The following is a 19,389-nucleotide window of genomic DNA, read 5'->3' as shown; positions in this document are numbered from 1 at the left end:
AGGATTCATCACTTGCTGACTAAAGAATACCTCAGTCCTGAATAGTCAGCAGTGGTAGCCAGGCAGTATCACCTGGGTGAGACTCAGAGATGTGCTGGCCTCAGGTGTGACCCAGCAATTTCCCAGCTATGGTGGCTATGAGGAGAGACTCTCTTTGCTTGAGAAAAGGAGAGGGAAGATTAAATAGGACTTTGTTTTGCAGCTTAGGTGCCAGCTCAGCCACAGAGGAGTAGAGTACAAAGTAAGCTCCAGGAGTTCCTGATTCCAGGTGTTGGCTTGTGGATGTCATTTCTGGACCTGCCCTGGGCCAGAAGGGAGCCCATAACCCTGAGGGGAGAGTCCTAGGCCTAGAAGCATTCACCCAAGCTGACAAAAGAGCCCTTGGGCCTTAAATGAATATCAGTGGTAGGCAGCCAGTACTCATCACAAGCCTGGGGCAGTGGTGGCCACGGGGAGTGACTCCTCTGTTTGTGGAAAAAAGAGGAAAGAAGGCGAAGAACTTTTTGTCTTGTGGCATAGATGTCAGTTCAGCCACAGCAGAATAAAGCACTAAGGTTTCTGACTTCAGGTCATGGCTCCCAGACAGCAATTCTGGACCTGCCTAGGGCCAGGGGGAAATCGCCACCCTGAAGGAAAGCACACAACACTGCCTGGCTTTGCCACCTACTGATTGCAGAGTCCCAAGGCCTTGAACAAACATAGGCAGTATCCAGGAAGTGGTTCCTGTAGACCTCAGGCGAGACCCAGTGTTTGCTGGCTTCAGGTCTGACCTAGAACAGTCCCACTGGTGGTGGCCACAGGGGTAGTTGTGTCACATCAGCTCCAAGCAGCTCAGCACAGAGAGAGAGACTCCATTCCTTTGGGAGAAAGTAAAGGAAGAGAACAAGAGTCTCTACCTGGTAATCCAGAGAATTATTCTGGATCTTATTAAAAACTTCTGATATGGTTTGGCTCTGAGTACCCAACCAAATCTCATCTCAAATTGTAATCCCCATATGTTGAGGCAGAGACCTGGTGGGAGGTGATCAGATTATGGGTGTGGTTCCCCCACATAGTTCTCATGATAGTGAGAGAGTTCTCATAAGATGTTGATGGTTTAAAAGTGTCAGTTTCCCCTGAGTTTTTTCTCCTGCTGCCATGTAAGATGTTTCTTGCTCCCCCTTCACCTTCTGCCATGACTGTTAGGTTTCCTGAGGCCTCCCCAGCCATGTGGAACTGTGAGTCAATTTAACCTCTTTTACTTGTAAATTACCCAGTCTCAGGTAGTATCTTTAAAGCAGTGTGAAAATGAATACAAAGAACTGGTGCCAGAAGTGGGGCACTGCTATAAAGATAACCTGAATACGTGGAAGCAACTTGGGAACCAGTTAACAGGCAGAGATTGGAACAGTTTGGAGGGCTTAGAGGAAGACAGGAAGATGTAGGAAAGTATGGAACATCCTAGAGGCTTACTGAATGACTGACCAAAATACTGACAGTGACATGAACAATGAAGTCCAGGTTGAAGTCGTCTCAGATGGAGATGAGAAACTTGTTGGGAAATGGCATAAAGGTCACTTTTGCTATGCATTAGCAAAGAGACTGGCAGCATTTTGCCCCTATCCTGGAGATCTATGGAACTCTGAACTTGAAAGAGATGATTTAGGGTATCTGGCGGGAGAAATTTCTGAACAGTAAAGCATTCAAGAGGTGACCTGGCTTATTCTGAAAGCATTCAGTTATGTACTTTCACAAAGAGAGGGTTTGAAATTGGAACTTATGTTTAAAAGGGAAGCAGAGTATAAAAGTTTGGAAAATTTACAGCCTGACTACGCAGTAGAAAAGAAAAACCCATTCAAGGAATTCAAGCTGGCTGCAGAAATTTGCATAAGTTACGAGGAGCCAAATGTTAGTAGCCAAGACAATGGGGAAAATGTCTCCAGGGCATGTCAGAGATCTTAATGGGAGTCCCTTCCATCCCAGGCCTGGAGGCCTAGGAGGGAAAAATGGTATTGTGGGCCAGGCCCAGGGCCCAGCTGCTCCGTGCAGCCTTGGGACTTGGTGCCCTGTGTCCCAGCTGCTCCAGCTCCATCTGTGGCTAAAAGGACAACAGTTCAGGACATTGCTTTAGAGGGTGCAAGCCCCAAGCTTTGGCAGTTTCACCTGGTGTTGGGCTTACAGGTGCACAGAAGACATGAGTTGAGCTTTGGGAGCCTCCACCTAGATTTCAGAGGATGTATGAATGCCTGGATGTCCAGGAAGAAGTCTGCTGCAGGGGCAGAGGCCTCACGGAGAACCTCTACTAGGGCAATACAGACTGGTAACATGGGTTGGAGCCCCATTAACAGTCCCTACTTGGGTACAGCCTAGTGGAGCTGTGAGAAGAGGGCCATCATCCTCTAGAGCTCAGAATCCACCAACAGCTTGCACTGAAAAGCTGCAGGCACTAAACACTAGCTCATGACAGTAGCTGTGGGAGCTGTACCCTGCAAAACCTCAGGAGTGGAGCTGCCCAAGGCCGTGGGAGCCAACCCCTTGCATCAGCATGCCCTGGATGTATGACATGGAATCAAAGGAAATTTTGGAGCTTTAAGATTTAATGACTGCCCAGCCAGGTTTCAAACTTGCATGGGGCCTGTAACCCCTTTGTTTTAGCCAACTTCTCCCATTTGGAATGGGAACATGTATCCAATGCCCGTACCCCCACTGTATCTTGGAACTAACTTGTTGTTTATTTTACAGGTTCACAGGCAGAAGGGACCTACCTGTCTTGTCTCAGATGAGACTTTGGACTTGGATTTTGGGTTAATGCTAGAATGAGTTGACTCTGGGGGACTATTGGGAAGGCATGATTGGTTTTTAAATGTGAAAAGGACATGAGATTTGGGAGGGGCCGGCGTGGAATAATATGGTTTGGCTCTGTGTCCCTAGTCAAATCTCATCTCAAATTGTAATCCCCACATGTTGAGGGAGGGACCTGGTGGGATGTCATTGGATCATGGGGGCAGTTTCTCTCATGCTGTTCTTGCGACAGTGAGGGAGCACTCATGAGATCTTAATGGTTTTAACGTGGCAGTTATCCCCGAGCTTCCTCTCTTTCTCCTGCCACCATGTAAGATGTGCCTTGCTTTCCCTTCACCTTCTGCCATGATTGTTAAGTTTCCTGAGGCCTCCCCAGCCATGCAGAACTGAGTCAATTAAACCCCCTTTCTTTATAAATTAACCAGTCTTAGGTAGCATACTTATAGCAGTTTGAAAATGGACTAATACAACCTCCAAAGTGGTACCTCTACAAGTCTGCAAGAGCCACAGTGTTACGAGGCTTGAGGTGCCCCCTAATGGAGATATGGCCACAGTGACCAAAAACTCAGACCATAACACCCAACTCCCTTTGAATTCCTTGAAAGCATTCCCGAGAAGGATGGGTATAAACAAAGTCAGACTGTGAAGACTACAATAAATACCTAATTCTTCAATGCTCAGACACCAACAAACATCCACAAGCTTCTTGACCATCTACGAAAACATGACCTCACCAAATGAACTAAATATGACACTAAAAACCAATCCTGGAAAAACAGAGATGTGGAACCTTTCAAAGAATTCAAAATATCTGTTTTGGCTGGGTGCAGCGGCTCATGCCTGTAATTCCACAACTTTGGGAGGCCGAGACAGGCAGATCACCTGAGGTCAGGAGTTCGAGACCAGCCTGGACAACATGGTGAAACCCTGTCTCTACTAAAAATACAAAAATTAGCCGGGTGTGGTGGTGCACCCCTGTAGTCCCAGCTCCTCGGAAGGGTGAGGCAGGAGAACTGCTTGAACCCAGGGGACAGAGGCTGCAGTGAGCCGAGAATGCACCACTGTACTCCATCCTTGGCGAAGGAGCAAGAGTCCATCTCAAAAAAAAAAAAAAAAAAAAAACTGCTTTGAGGAAACTCAAAGAAATTCAAGATAACACAGAGAAAGAACTCAGAATCCGATAAGATAAATTTAACAAAAAGAATAAAGCTAAACCTCTATATTTCATCATATACAAAATCAAATCAAAATGGATTAAAGACTTAAATCTAAGACCTCAAGCTATGAAACTACTAGAAGAAAACATTGGGAAAACTCTCTAGGACATTAAAGATTAACAAAGATTTATTGAGTTATATCCCACATGCAGAGGTTACCAAAGCAAAAACAGACAAATGGGATCACATCAAGTTAAAAAGCTTCCACATAGCAAAGGAAACAACAGTGAAGAGACAAACCACAGAATAGGAGGAAATATTTGCAAACTATCCATCTGACAAGGGATTAGTAGCTATAATGTAAAAAGAACTGAAACAACTCTATAGGAAAAAAATCTAATAATCCGATTTAACAATGAGCAAAAGATCTGAACAAACATTTCTCAAAACAAGACACATAAACGGCAAACAGGCATATGAAAAGGTGCTCAACATCAGTGATCACCAGAGAACTGCAAAGCAAAACTACAATGAGATACCATCTCACCCCAGTTAAAATGGTTTTATTCAAAAGATATACAACAAATGTTGGCAAGAATGTGGAGAAAAGGGAATTCTCGTACACTATTGCTGGGAATGTAAATTAGTACAACCACTACAGAGAACAGTTAGTTTGGAGATTCCTCAAAAACTACAATTAGAGCTAACATATGATCCAGCAATCCCACTGCTAGGTATATAACCAAAGTAAGTAAATCAGTATGTCAAAGAGATAAATCTGCACCCCATGTTTATTGCAGCACTGTCCACAATAGCCAAAATTTAGAAGCAACCTAAGTGTCCATCAATAGATTAATGGATAAATTAACCTATTACATATACACAATGTAGTACATACACACAAAGGCAGTACATATACACAATGGAATACTATTCAGTCATAAAAAATAATGAGAGCCTGTCATTTGCAGCAACATGGATGAAACTGGAGGTCATTATATAAAGTGAAATAAGCCAGGCACAGAAACGGAAAGCTTCACATGTTCTCACTTATTTGTGGGATCTAAAAATTAAAACAACTGAATTCATGGACAAACATAGAGAGAAAAATGGCTACCAGAGGCTGGGAAGGGTAGTGAGTGGTGTGGGGGAAGTGAGGATTGTTAATGGGTATAAAAATATAGTTAGATAATCAGTAAGACATAGTATTTGATAGCACAACAGGGTCTACAGTCAATAATTCATTGTACATTTTAAAATAACCAAAAGACAGCTAGGCGTGGTGGCTCATATCTGTAATCCAGCACTTCGGGAGGCCAAGGCAGGCAGATCACTTGAGGTCAGGAGTTCGAGACCAGCCTGGCCAACATGGTGAAATCCTGTCTCTACTAAAAATACAAAATTTAGCCGGGCATGGTGGCGGGCACCTGTAATCCCAGCTACTCAGGAGTCTGAGGCAGGAGAATTGCTTGAACCAAGGAGGCAGAGGTTGCAGTGAGCTGAGATCATCCCACTGTACTCCAGCCTGGGCGACAAAGCAAGACTCCATCTCAAAATAACATAACATAACATAACATAACATAACATAACATAACATAACATAACATAACAAAAATAATGTAACTGGACTGTTTGTTAACACAAAGAATGGATAAATGCTTGAGGTGATGGATATCCCATTTACCTTGATGGGATTATTATACATTATATGCCTATATCAAAATAGCTCATGTACCTCATAAATATCTATGTCTACTATGTACCCAGAAGAATTAAAAATAAAAATAAATTTTTAAAGATAAATCAAGCAGTTCAAAAGAACAGTTCCATTAGAACTTTGTGCAGAATTACTTTAGAGTATAAGTGTATGTGGGAATAAATGATAACTTTACAATATTCACCCTTCCATCCTAGAATCATACCTTTCTTTTAATTTAGTCAATTATTATTTTCTATCTCTACAAAAGGATTAATGTTTCCTGCATTAGGTCATTTCAAATTTTTGTTTAGGTTATTTCTAAGCATTTCATAGGGTTGTATTGCTCATATGATTATGAATTTTGAATACAGCTACCATTTCTCATGGCTAAAAACCTTCAGTTCCTTCCATTTCTCCTTATTTTTAGAGACCACGGTTTTCTCTTATATCCTGTCACCATTTCTTGATGGACTCCTAGTCACTCGTCTCTAGTTAATAAAACCCAAATCCCTCTAGACTGATTCTGATTGTCCTGGAGTAGAATTAGCTGTCCTTCTCTGGAAACAATACTCATTTTTGGTGGGGGGGAGAGGCGGGGGGAGAGGAAGTCTCCCTCTGTCGCCCAGGCTGGAGTGCATTGGCAAGATCTCTGCTTACGGCAACCTCCGCCTCCCAGGTTTAAGCAATTATCCTGCCTCAGCCTCCCGAGTAGCTGGGATTACAGGCATGTGCCACCATGCCCGGCTAATTTTTGTATTTTCAGTAGAGATGAGGTTTCACCATGTTAGCTAGGCTGGTCTCAAACTCCTGACCTCAGGTGATCCACCCTCCTTGGCCTCCCAAAGTGCTGGGATTACAGGTGTGAGCCACCACACCTGGCCAGAAACAATAATCTTTATATTACTTAGAACTGTGTCACCATCTTTGGCAACTCTATCACTCTGATAACTTATTTTGGCAATGAATTCCATATTGTTAGTAGCCTGCTTCTAAGGAAGAAATTCACTTCCAAGCAAAGGAAATGAGACAAAAGGTTGATGCCTAAAGGGATTTCCTGTCCTTATCCATGCTGTATGGACCACAACTATGCTAAACCTAAAATATAAATAAATAAAGTGAGTGAGCTATTTACTGAAAAGTGTTATGGCATAAGCTGGGGAACACCACTTTCTGAGTCTACAATGCTTTCTTACGGCATATGGGATATGCTCTGAACCACAGACGGTACTTGCCTATACCGAGTACCAGATAGAACGCGTGCATTTGGGAACAAAGAAGCTTTTTAAGAAGTTTTTGCTTTCAACCTTTGTGACTATAAGTGTTGTTAGATGGAAGATCTTGGAAATAAGAAAGGGACAATTCTACCAGGGACAGGAGCCACCTAGCTACTTAACATTTTTTATATCACTAAAGCAAAACACAGAGCAGCATACAGAGTGCTGACTAAATCTATGATTGACCTGAATTATCCAGAAGAAATAAGGTTACTTTTAAAAAGGAGTATGATTAACACCTAGAGGTATTAATTTCTATCACTGGGCATGGCAAAGTGACCTCTAAAGAAAGTCCAGTCAAGAAATTAATAAAAAAATGACCTTGGCCAGGCGCAGTGGCTCATACCTGTAATTCCAGTACTTTGGGAGGCCGAGGTGGGCGGATCACGAGGTCAAGAGATGGAGATCATCCTGGCCAACATGGTGAAACTCCATCTCTACTAAAAATACAAAAATTAGCTGGGCATGGTGGTGCACGCCTGTAGTCCCAGCTACTTGGGAGGCTGAGGCAGGAGAATCCTTGAACCTGGGAGGTGCAGGCTGCAGTGAGCCGAGATCACGCCACTGCACTCCAGCCTGGAGATGGAGCGAGACTCCGTCTCAAAAAAAAAAAAAAAAAAAAAAAAAAAAAAAAAAAAAAAAAAGGACCTCAACCTTAGTCTGAGACAACTTAGGAATATTTGTACCACTCTATCAGGTAAAAAGAAAAAAAAAAAAAGCTGTAGCCTGCAATTCTATTTGGTCATTGCCGCAGTTATTGTTAGAATCTGATTTATTAATTTTCTTTCTCCATCGGTGTATATTAAGCTTGACAGCAATGGCTGAATCTGCCACGCAGCTCACAGGTTGGAGAAAAATTAACAGCAACGACTGGACAAAATTACAATGGACCCAGAGCAGAAATGACTATCACATGGAGATGGATCTGAGACAAATAAAGAACTTTTTGAAGTTTTTTGAAGTCCTCAGAAACTCTGTTTGGGTGTAGTAGTCTTAAGGTTACACTGGACTGCCTGTCTAGGGGAAGAAGTGAATACATAGCAGATAATGGCTGCTTCCGGGAAAGGAAAAAAGCACTAGAAAGGGGTAGAGGAACTTGTTAATTCAGAGTAATGGGTAAGCAGTCATGTAGTTAACATACAATTCTTTGTACCTTAAAATGTTTTGTACCAAAAAAAAAAAAAATCCTCATAAAATTTTACTTTTGACCCACAGTGTTGAAAATAGTAATTAGTAAACCAAATAATATTAATTCTTTGATAAAAAGTTTATATGAACCATAAATCATAGTGTCTATAAATTGATCCATCTGATGACAGCAGAGGTTTAAAACATGCTTTTTTTTTTTTTTTTTTGGAGACGGAGTCTCTCTCTATCACCCAGGCTAGAGTGCAGTGGCGCAATCTCGATTCACTGCAAGCTCCACCTCCCACGTTCATGCCATTCTCGTGCCTCAGCCTCCCGAGTAGCTGGGACTACAGGCACCCGCCAAAATGCCCGGCTATTTTGTGTGTGTGTGTGTGTGTGTGTGTGTGTGTGTGTGTGTGTGTTTAGTACAGACCAGGTTTCATCGTGTTAGCCAGGATGGTCTTGATCTCCTGACCTCGTGATCTGCCCGCCTCAGCCTCTCAAAGTGCTGGGATTACAGGTGTGAGCTACTGCACACTGCTTTTATAGCTGTTTCTTCTCTTGTGTTTCTGCCACCACCATGAGAACACCACACTCTAGGATAGTTATTGACCCATTAGCCTGAGTCTCAGAAAGAAGTATCTGGAACAGACCCAAACCATTTCTGCATCTTACAGCCAGCCCAGCCAAAGTCCAATTGACCCATAAGCCTGTGAGTAAGAAAAACAAATGTCTGCTGTTACAAACCATGGAGATTTTTTAGGTTGTTTGTTGTACTGTATCACTGTAACAACAGGTAACCAACACATAAAGGTGTTCTTTGTGATGATTCATTAAACTATATATATATATTTTTGGTATGCTTTAATTTCACAAGAAAAATGTTCAAGAATTATAACCATCTTAGTATATAAATGCACTTACTTAAATTCAATGCAATTTAAATGCTGAACCAAACATTTTTCTTTACATTTAGGTATATTCTATCTATATGTGTAGATGGACAAGTTTTTTGTGTAAGTAGAGAAACTTAAAATGTACTTTCAGTAGATTTGTCCAAAATAGTAAATATTTAAAAAATTAGTAAAGTTTCCATCTTCATTTGGGGAAGAATGGAAACTTAATTGTTAATTTTCCTGCTACTTACCCAAAAAAGAAAATAATATACAATTTGCTCTAATTCTAAATCTTATATGGTAAAAGTACTATCAAAATATCACTGAAACTATAGCATATGAATGTTCGCCTTACGGTAGAGACTGCTGAATGTTCACCTTATGGCAGAGACTGCTACCTATTCACCAAAATCCATTTCTTCTTCATTTTGGAAAACACAGCTGAACTACATTCCTGAAAGTGATTTGGATTACTTCCAGACCTGGCCTGTAAACACCTCTTATATTTGCTCCTCCATGCTTTCTGTTCCTTCCAGCTGACCATGAAGGTAAATCCAACATAACCTCGGGTTATGTATCTTAAAGACAATAGAGCAAGAAGTCAACCTGGGTCTCTGGTGATTGCTTTATAAGCAAGAGATAAACTGCTATTGTGTTTGCACTATCATATGTTTATGCATCTATCTGTTATAGTATTTAGTATATACATACTCTATATACACACTATATAGTAATAACATTACTATAATACAAGATAATTTATCTGACCTTTTAAAAGCAGACCTCAATTACTTTCAAGTTGTTATGAACTACTTGCATTTTTATTGCAAATATGAGACAAAAATATGTTTTAACCACAAACAGCATGAGTTCTACATGTTAACTCTGCTAGAAATTAAGATAAAAATATAATAAATCATATTCTGTTGACAGCTATGCAAATAAAAGACAGATATAATCATATGGACCCTAATTCTTAAATTAAAATTAGGTTTTCTGACTAGAAAGGCACAACCACAAATTTCTAACATAATTACACAAAAGAGCTGGTCTAACAATCTAAAATGAAATCACATTCTCTTACCATCTGTGCCACGAGAAAAAGTAACCTGCTGGACTGAAGATGATGAGGCAAACTTGACAGGAGCTTTGCGTAGTTTCTGGTTACCAGGCTCTGTAATTTCATGTCCACGATCTTCAGCATTAATAAAAATCTCAGATGAAAATAGGGTCTTTTCTGGACTTTCTGTTGTTATTTGAGTGACTGCATCAGATGACAGTTTTTCAGAGAAAGCAGAAAGTGGAGTCTTTATCTTCTCTGGTAATCTAACCAAAAAAGAGAAAGAATACAGCAGGTTATATCCTTGGCCTATTAGAAACTGAAATCTCTTTCCAAAAGTGGTTTCAGGGAATATTTAAGTAGCAATAGGAATATTTCGTGGACACATCAACGTCAAACGTTATTAAGGTAAAATTTCTGCAGTACCCTTTATTTTGTTTGATACAATGTTATCACACATTTACTTTTATCTTAAAACCTACTTTTAATTTAGAATGTTAAAGTATATAATTTAGTTGAGGAAATGGTATTTTTCAGCTGAATTGAAAATACATTTTTTTAAATTACTAGATGTCCATTATAAATTAGGGGACTGTGCTAAATACACACAGTGTACAAACATAAACAAGAAACAGAGCATTCCGTCAAGGAGTTCTGGGAGAACCAGGAGTTTTCAAGGTTGTAGTTATATCTTAAGATCATAGGGAATTAATATTAAAACAGAGTGGAGCAAGTAAATAACTGAATACATAAATAATTGGAAAGAAGAAGCAAATTTTGCTTTAGAAGAAGTCCAGATAACAGATGTGGATACCTCCCACCAAAGAAGGTTAAGCTTAATCTTCCCCTCCTCCTTTGTGTATGCACTGAACTGAGTGACTGGATTTCAAAACATAGAGTATAAGAAGGGAAAAATAGTAACTTATTTCCATGGTGGAGACACCTAGCAAGCACTGCCTTATCCAAGTGATCAGTTAACATCACCAATGATGATGTGGATACCACATATGCAACCTAGGCAATGCCATTCTAGACACAGAAATGGGCAATTTCACGATGAAGACACCAAAAGCAATTGCAACAAAAGCAAAAGTTGACAAATGGGATCTCATTAAACGTAAGAGCTTCTACACAGCAAAAGAAAAATTATTAACAGAGTAAACAGACAACCTACAGAATGGAAGAAAATATTTGCAAACTATGCATCTGATAAAGGTCTAGTATCCAGCATTTATAAGCAACTTAGTGGGCAAAGGATATGAACAGACATTTTTTAAAAGATATATATGTGGCTACCACGCATAAGAAAAAAGCTCAATATCACTGATTACATAAATGCAAATCAAAACCACAATGAGATACCATTTCACATCAATCAGAATGGCTGTTATAAAAAAGTCAAAATATAACAGATGCTGTCAAGGTTGCAGAGAAAAGGGAGTGGCTGTACACTGTGGGAATGTAAATTAGTTCAACCACTGTAGAAGGCAGTGTGGCAATTCCTCAGAGAGTTAAAAACAAAACTACCATTTGACTCAGCAATCCATTGCTGTGTACATACCCAAAGAAATATAAATCATTCTACCATAAAGACACATGCACACAAATGTTCATTATAGTACTATTCACAATAACAAAGACATGAAATCAACTTAAATGCCCCATAAATGACAAACTGGATAAAGAAAATGTGGTACATTTATACCATGGAATACTATGCAGCCATATAAAAGAACAAGATCATGTCCTCTGAAGAATATGGATGGAGCTGGAGGTCATTATCCTTAGCAAACTAATGCAGGAACAGAAAATCAAATACTGCATCCTCACATTTATAAGTGGGAGCTAAATGATGAGAAGTCATGGATACAGAGAGGGGAACAACAGACCCTGGGGCCTACTTGAGGGTGGAGGGACAGGGGAGAGAAACAGAAAAAAAAACAAACTACTGGGTACTAGGCTTATACCTGGGTGGTGACATAACCTGTAAAACAAACCCCCATGACACGAGTTTACCTATAGAACAAACTGGAACATGTATCCCCTGAACCTAAAAGTTTAAAAATAAAAAATAGGTCGGGCGCAGTAGCTCATGCCTGTAATCCCAGTATTTTGGGAGGCCGAGGTGGGTGGATCACCTGAGGTCAAGTCTGGCCAACATGGTGAAACCACGTCTCTACTAATAATACAAAAATTAGCCAGGCGTGGTGGTGCATGCCTGTAATCCCAGCTACTCGGGAGGCTGAGGCAGGAGAATCGCCTGAACCCAGGGAGCAGGGGTTTCAGTGAGCCGAGATCGTGCCATTGCACTCCAACTTGGGCGACAAGAGCGAAACTCAGTCTCCAAAAATATAAAAATAAAAATAAAATGAAAAAAAAAAAAAAGATGTTAACAACAGGAGAAGCTAGGAGAGAGGTATAAGGAACTCTATTATATGTGTATCTTTTCTGTAACTCTAAAATTACTTGAAAATAAGGCCTGGCAGAGTGATTCACACCTGTGATCCCAGTACTTTGGGAGGCTGAGGCAGGAGGATCACTTGAGCCCAGGAGTTAAGTGACCACCCTGGGCAATGTGGCAAGACCATCTCTACAAAATATAAAAAAACAGGCACAGTGGCATGCGCCTATAGTCCCAGCAACTGAGGAGACTGAGACAGAAGGATTGCTTGAGACCAAAAGTTTGAGGCAGCAGTGAGCCATGACTGCACCACTGCACTCCAGAGCCTGGGTAACAGAGCAAGACCTTGTCTCTATAAGAAAAAAAAAAAAAAAAAAAGAATAAAACTTTCAAAAAATCACTTGAAAATAAAGTTTCAAGAAGAGAATAGGCCGGGCGCGGTGGCTCAAGCCTGTAATCCCAGCACTTTGGGAGGCCGAGACGGGCGGATCACGAGGTCAGGAGATCGAGACCATCCTGGCTAACACGGTGAAACCCCGTCTCTACTAAAAAATACAAAAAAAACTAGCCGGGCGCGGTGGCGGGCGCCTGTAGTTCCAGCTACTCGGGAGGCTGAGGCAGGAGAATGGCGTAAACCCGGGAGGCGGAGCTTGCAGTGAGCCGAGATCCGGCCACTGCACTCCAGCCTGGGCGACAGAGCGAGACTCCGTCTCAAAAAAAAAAAGAAGAGAATAATGCTGTATTGTATTAGAGTAATATCTAGAATATATCACAAAAGTAGAACTTTCGAGTCTATACTATATGCCTACCATTCACTAATTGAAAAGGACAGTTATGATAAAAGAAACAAAAACGTCAATTCCCCTTACGAACATAAATACAAAAATCCTAAACAAAATGTTAAGACAACAAAATGCAGCGCGCGTGTGTGTATGCTGTGTGCTTGCTCTCATTTCACACACACATACATTTGTGTGTAGTTGAATCTCTACCATGATAGTTTACCCCAGGAACACAAGATGAGTTAACATAAAAAAAAAAAAAGTGATTAACCACCTACCTCAACAGAATAAAGGAGAAACACACATGACCATATCAATATAGGCAGAGAGAGCATTTAATAAAACTCAGTAATTATGCATGACAAAAACTCATAGCAAAGATAAACTACAAAAAACCCTAAAGCAATCATTGTGTTTACTAGTAGAATGTTGAAAATATTGCCTGTGAGATTAGGAACAAAATAAGGATGCCAACTCTTACCACTTCTATTCAATATTTTAGTAAGGTGTTAAATGGTATTAGTAGTAAGGCAGGAAAAAAGAAGAGGTATGGATAAGAAAGAATAGCTACTTTTCATATTTGATATAATTGTGTACATAGAAAAATCCAAAAGAATCTACATGTAACTTACTAGGATGTAACTTTTTAGAAAATTTGCCAGATACAAGATCAAATTTTTAAAAGTCCATTAGATTTTTCTTTATCATAGAAGTTATAAAATTAAAATCTAAAAAGTATGTCATAAAAATAGTACCAAAAATATCAAATACCTAATAAAGTATAATAAAAGATACAAGAACTTTATATAGAATACTATTAATATATTATAGAGAGAAGTTAAGGGTGATCTAAATGGGTCTTCCATTTCCAAGTAGGATGAGGTAGGGAGCCATATACCATCACTCCTACTTTAACAAACAAACAAAATGAAATCACATTTTTTTTAAAAAAGTCTTACAGCTATAGAAACAATGAGGAAATATTACCAATTAACATGCTAGAGAGAGGAATTTGGTGATTCTAGGCCAGGGTTTGGTGTAGGTAGACATAAACTACTGACAAAGAGAAATCACCGAGCTTTTGATGAACATGAAGGCTGTCACGATGGTGTGACATGATGGAATCTAGCAGGATATCCATCTGATTTCCCCCACAAGACATTTCCTGAGTGTTGGGGTGGTATGGGAGACTGGTGGCTCAGTCAGAGCAATAGACTGAAATCTCATTCATACTCATGGCACTATAAGAGATCAAGTCCCACTAGATGGAGAGGCCTGGGACAAACACACATCAGTTCTCCTCCTTAAAACATTTGCCAAATGTTGTACCTGCTTAAGGCAGGTGGCTTAATAACTAATGCTTGAGATAGAGAACTTTTAAAGGTAAGGAATTAAAGACTCACTACACTCAGTCAAAAGTGAGAAGGGCCAACCCTAAGAAAGGGGCTGAGTGAGAAAAACAGTAAAATTATTTGCAAGAGTACTAATGAAATGAATTTCCCTTGAGAAAGTGTAACTGCAACAAATACTTGACTCGTGTCCTCCTTACATTTACCATATTCTACAGCTGTGAGGGTAAAGAGTCTAAAGAGCTGAATTCAAACATCTGAAAGCCTGAACTGAGCTCTTACAATATTTAATTGTTGAAAAACCAAAGACCTGTCAGGCTTAAAGCAAAAATTATTTTTTTTTATTTCATGTCTTTGCTATTGTGAATAGCAATAATATGATGAAAATTGATTATATGTGTTTTTTCAGTAGAATGATTTATTTTGTTTTGGGTATATACACAGTAATGGGGCTGTTGAGTTGAATGGCAGTTCTGTTTTAAGCTCTTTAAGGAATCTCCACAGTTTTCCCCAGTGGCTGAACTAAGTTATGCTCCCATCAACACTATACAAGCCTTCCCTTTCTTCTGCAACCTCACCAACATCTGTTATTTTTTTACTTTTTATAAGTAGCCATTCTGATTAACATGAGATGGTATCTCATTGTGGTTTTGATTTGCACTTCTTGAATGATTAGTGATGTGGAGCATTTTTTCATATATTTGTTGGCCGCAAATATGTCTTCTTTTGAGAAGTGTCTGTTCATGTCCTTTGCCCATTTTAAAAATAGGGTTGTTTTTTGCTTGTTGAACTGTTTAAGTCCCTTACAGATTCTGGATATTAGACCTTTGTTGGATGCACAGTTTGCAAATATTTTGTCCCATTCTGTAGGTTGTTCACTTACTATGCTGATGGTTTCTTTTGTTGTGAAGAAGTTTTTTATTACTGACTCAATTTCAGAACTCATTATTGGTCTGTTCATGATTTCCATTTCTTCCTGGCTCAATCTTGGGAGGTTGTATATTTCTAGGAATTTATCCATTTCTTCTAGGTTTCCTAGTTTTTGTGTGAATAGGTGTTCACAATAGTCTCTGAGTGTGTGTATGTGTGTATTTCTGTGGAGTCAGTGATAGTGTCACCTTTGCCATTTCTGATTGTACTTATTTTGTCTTCTTTTTTCTTTAACAATTTAGTTAGTGGTCTGTCAATCTTGTTTATTCTTTGGAAGAATCAATTTTTGATTTAGTTAATCTTTTGTATGGATTTTCGCATCTCAGTTTCATTCAGTTCAGCTCTAATTTTGGTTATTTATTTTCTTCTGTTAGCTTTGGGATTGGCTTGCTCTTTTCTAGTCCCTCTACGTGCAAATATCCTCAATCTCTATTATCCTCTTATTTACAATATTCAACACATAAAACATTATGTAACATATGAAGCAGGAAAAAATGACCAAAAATTGAGAGAAAAAATAGACAAGAAAAACTGATTTACACAGGAGTTAGCTACTAGTTAGCACAAAAAGATTTCAAAATGATTATTAATATATTCAGAGCAAAAGATAAAGGGAAGTAGATAAAAATGGAAAATCTCAACAGAAAACTACAATCTATTAAAAAAAGAAACGAATATTTCAGAATAAAAAATACATTATCTGAAATTTGATTGAATGGTAGTAGAAGCAAATAGACACTGTGTGAAACCAATTTGTAAATTCAAAAAGTCTACAGAAAACTACCGAACAGAAAAAGAATGAATAGATGCCAGCATAAGAGACTCACGGGGCACAGACATATAATCCAATATATGTGTAATTTTATTCCTAGGAGAAGAGACAAGAGTGCAGAAACAATACTTATGAGTTAATGGGTAAGAATTCTCCAAAACAGGTAAAAGACTTAATCTACTGAGTTAAGAAGCTCAGTGAACACAAAGGAATACAAAGAAAAACCAATTCTTGGGGCATCAAAGCCAAACTGCTGAAAATCAAAAGTGCAAAAACAACAATGACATTTGGGCCGGGCGCGGTGGCTCACGCCTGTAATCCCAGCACTTTGGGAGGCTGAGGCGGGTGGGTCACGAGGTCAGGAGATTGAGACCATCCTGGCTAATACAGTGAAACCCCTTCTCTACTAAAAAATACAAAAAATTAGCCAGGTATGGTGGCAGGCACCTGTAGTCCCAGTTACTTGGGAGGCTGAAGCAGGAGAATGGCATGAACCCGGGAGGCAGAGCTTGCAGTGAGCAGGAATCATGCCACTGCACTCCAGCCTGGGCGACAGAGCAAGACTCTGTCTCAAAAAAAAAAAAAAAAAAAAAAAAGAGAATGACACTTGGTCTTTCAACAAAGATAGTAGCTCTTTAAAGTGCTGAAATAAAAACCTATAATTCTATAACCAACGGAAATACATTTTTTTAAACCAAACAAATAAAAGCTAAGATAATCCCCAGAAGACTTCAGGAAATACCAAAGGAAAATTTTAGGCTGAAGGAAAATGATCCAACATAGTACAGAACTGCTAGAAAGAATGTAGAACACTTAAAGGATGTGTGTGTGTGTGTGTGTGTGTGTAAATATATACATGTACATATACATACATACACCCTTATGTATATATACATATTTTACTTTGTTTTATATTTCCTGTATACATATATATGGAAAAGAATGTTGTTTGTTCAAAGCAACAATAATAATGTCTTGTGGGATTTAGAACATGTAGAACAGAAATATATATGACAACAAAAGCAAAAATACGAGGAGTAAATAGAGTTCAACTGTCATAAGATACTTTGCTGCTCATAAAGTGGAAAAAATACTAACTTAAGGTAAACTGTAAAGTCATGGAAGTATATTATAATCTCTAGGATAACCACTAAAAGGAAAAAAAGTAAAACAAGCCAATAGAGAAAATAACATGGAATAAAAATAATTAATTAACCGAAAATAATAAAGGATAGCAAAATCAACTAGCTCAATAATTATATTAAATGTAAATGAACTAAATATCTCAGTTATAAGATAAAGATTAACAGACAACATTAAAAATGAATAACATTCAACTATATGACATTGACAAGTGATGCACTTTACTGTGAGGTCACAGGTTGAAAGTAAAAGGATAGAAAAGATATATTAATCATAAAGTAATAAAAAATAAGCTTTCTATCCTCTTTCCCCTCTCCTGTGTTTCTATTCTCCCTTCCTTTTGTCTTTCCCATCCCAAACAATTGCATCTTAAAACCATTAGATGGGCAGAACAAAGCGGGAATCTGTAGCAAATGGAATGACAATGGGCCAGAGCAAGGTATCAGAATTTCATTAGGGTAAGGAAGGTGCCCATGTAAAGAAGTGTCATAGCACAGAGTATTAGAATTCAAGCAGGGCAAGGAGACAATCTCTGCAGAGGTGTGGCCTAGTGTGCAATAAAAGCACCAAATCAGGATAAGGAGGGCTTCCATGAAGAGGGAGGCCCACAAGACATGTAGAGTTAGAGCCCAAGCAGAATGAGGTAGGTTTCTCCACCCTGGGGTGTCCTTACATGGAGTGGCAGAGCTGCAGTAGAGAAGGAAAATAACTATACAGAGAGATAGCCTAGGTTGGAAAGTCAGATTTTCTGCAGGATGAGAAACGTGTCATACAGGGTAAGGGCAGTGTGGTGAGTCACTACTTAAGCAGGATGAAAGGAGTCAGTCTGACCTTGAATGTCAGAACCTGAGTGAGGAGGCTATCTACATGGTGTAGCCTGGCATCATGAGTCAAATCCTAAACAAGATAAAGGCATTTAAGTAGAGGGAAGACCAATGTGAGGTGTCATGAGCCTATGCAGTATGAGGAAGAAATCCATGCGAAGGGGTAGTTCAGCATGCGGAGTCAGAACCTAAGTGGCATGGGGAGAGTGTCCATATGTTGAGGGTGATGAGCATTCTGACACGGAAAAGTTAGAGACCAAGTAGGGAGGGGTGGTATACATATTGAGGAGTGGCCTAGCATGGAGTGCCAAAGCCCAGGCAGGGTGAAAACAGCACCCACCCAAGGGGACAGACTGAATAAAGTGTTTGACACCAAGTGGAGAATTAGGGTCATCCTTGCTGAGGAGAGGTTGGCAAGAGATGAGAATATTCGTTATATAAAGCATACTGGAAGTGAGGTTACTCACTATTAGATATGAAAGTTACAAAAACAAAGAAAAAAGTAAAATAAAAATTAGATGAACATATGGTTTTTAATATATACAGAGAAATAAATATTAATGTAAATAAGTGTAGGGCTGAGAGCAACCCAGTAGCAACACATATGCCTAGTGTTTAAATCCTAGCCTCTAAACAGCACATTCCACTGGAAGAACAGACTTCTTGGAGAACTGGTTGATTTCAGAGCTGGAGAAGGAAAGTATAAGATGAGCCTGAAATATCTTGTGCCAGAAAGCAAAGACATGATCAAAAGATGACGGGGACATATGAAAAGGATACAGAGCCAGCTTGAAGGGGCTGCCACTGGCCACCAAATCTGTATTTGGAACATCAAAACAAATTACAATAGTAACAATAAACAGAATAAGAAAACTTGGTTTTGTATAATGTAAAAATTTGCAAGTCTGAAATCTAATAAAGAATTTGTATCCAGAATATATATTCTCTAAATTCAACAGTAAAAAAAAAAAAAAAAAAAACAAAACACACACACAATTAGAAAATGAGCAAAACAATTTTAATAGAAAATATATAGATAGTAAATGGGCATATTAAAAAATGTTCATTGTCAGTAGTAGAGAAATGCAAATTAAAGTGATAATGGGATAACCCCTATATACCCACCAGGAAGGCTAAATTAAAAAAAAAAATCTGACAGTGGACAGGCATGGTACCTCATGCCTGTAATCCCA

General features: G+C 39.2%; 1 protein-coding gene across 10 annotated transcripts in view; it reads right to left on the bottom strand.

Moving 5' to 3' along the window:
- Window positions 1–19,389, bottom strand: part of ALMS1 (ALMS1 centrosome and basal body associated protein) — a 221,125-nt gene that overhangs the window by 80,180 nt on the left and 121,556 nt on the right. For all 10 annotated transcript variants that reach the window (XR_004054345.1, XR_004054346.1, XM_010361970.2 and 7 more), the window contains one exon: window positions 10,020–10,261. Coding sequence is in view for 8 of the 10 variants with exons in the window: in XM_010361970.2 (XP_010360272.2) it covers window positions 10,020–10,261 (242 nt within the window). In the remaining 2 variants the exon portion in view is untranslated. The remainder of the gene's footprint in view (window positions 1–10,019; window positions 10,262–19,389) is intronic.

Source organism: Rhinopithecus roxellana, chromosome 17, assembly GCF_007565055.1.
Source record: "Rhinopithecus roxellana isolate Shanxi Qingling chromosome 17, ASM756505v1, whole genome shotgun sequence".
In the NCBI taxonomy this organism is placed as follows: domain Eukaryota; kingdom Metazoa; phylum Chordata; class Mammalia; order Primates; family Cercopithecidae; genus Rhinopithecus; species Rhinopithecus roxellana.
The sequence above is the reverse complement of the archived record's forward strand: the minus strand, read 5'-3'. Positions and strand labels throughout refer to the sequence as shown.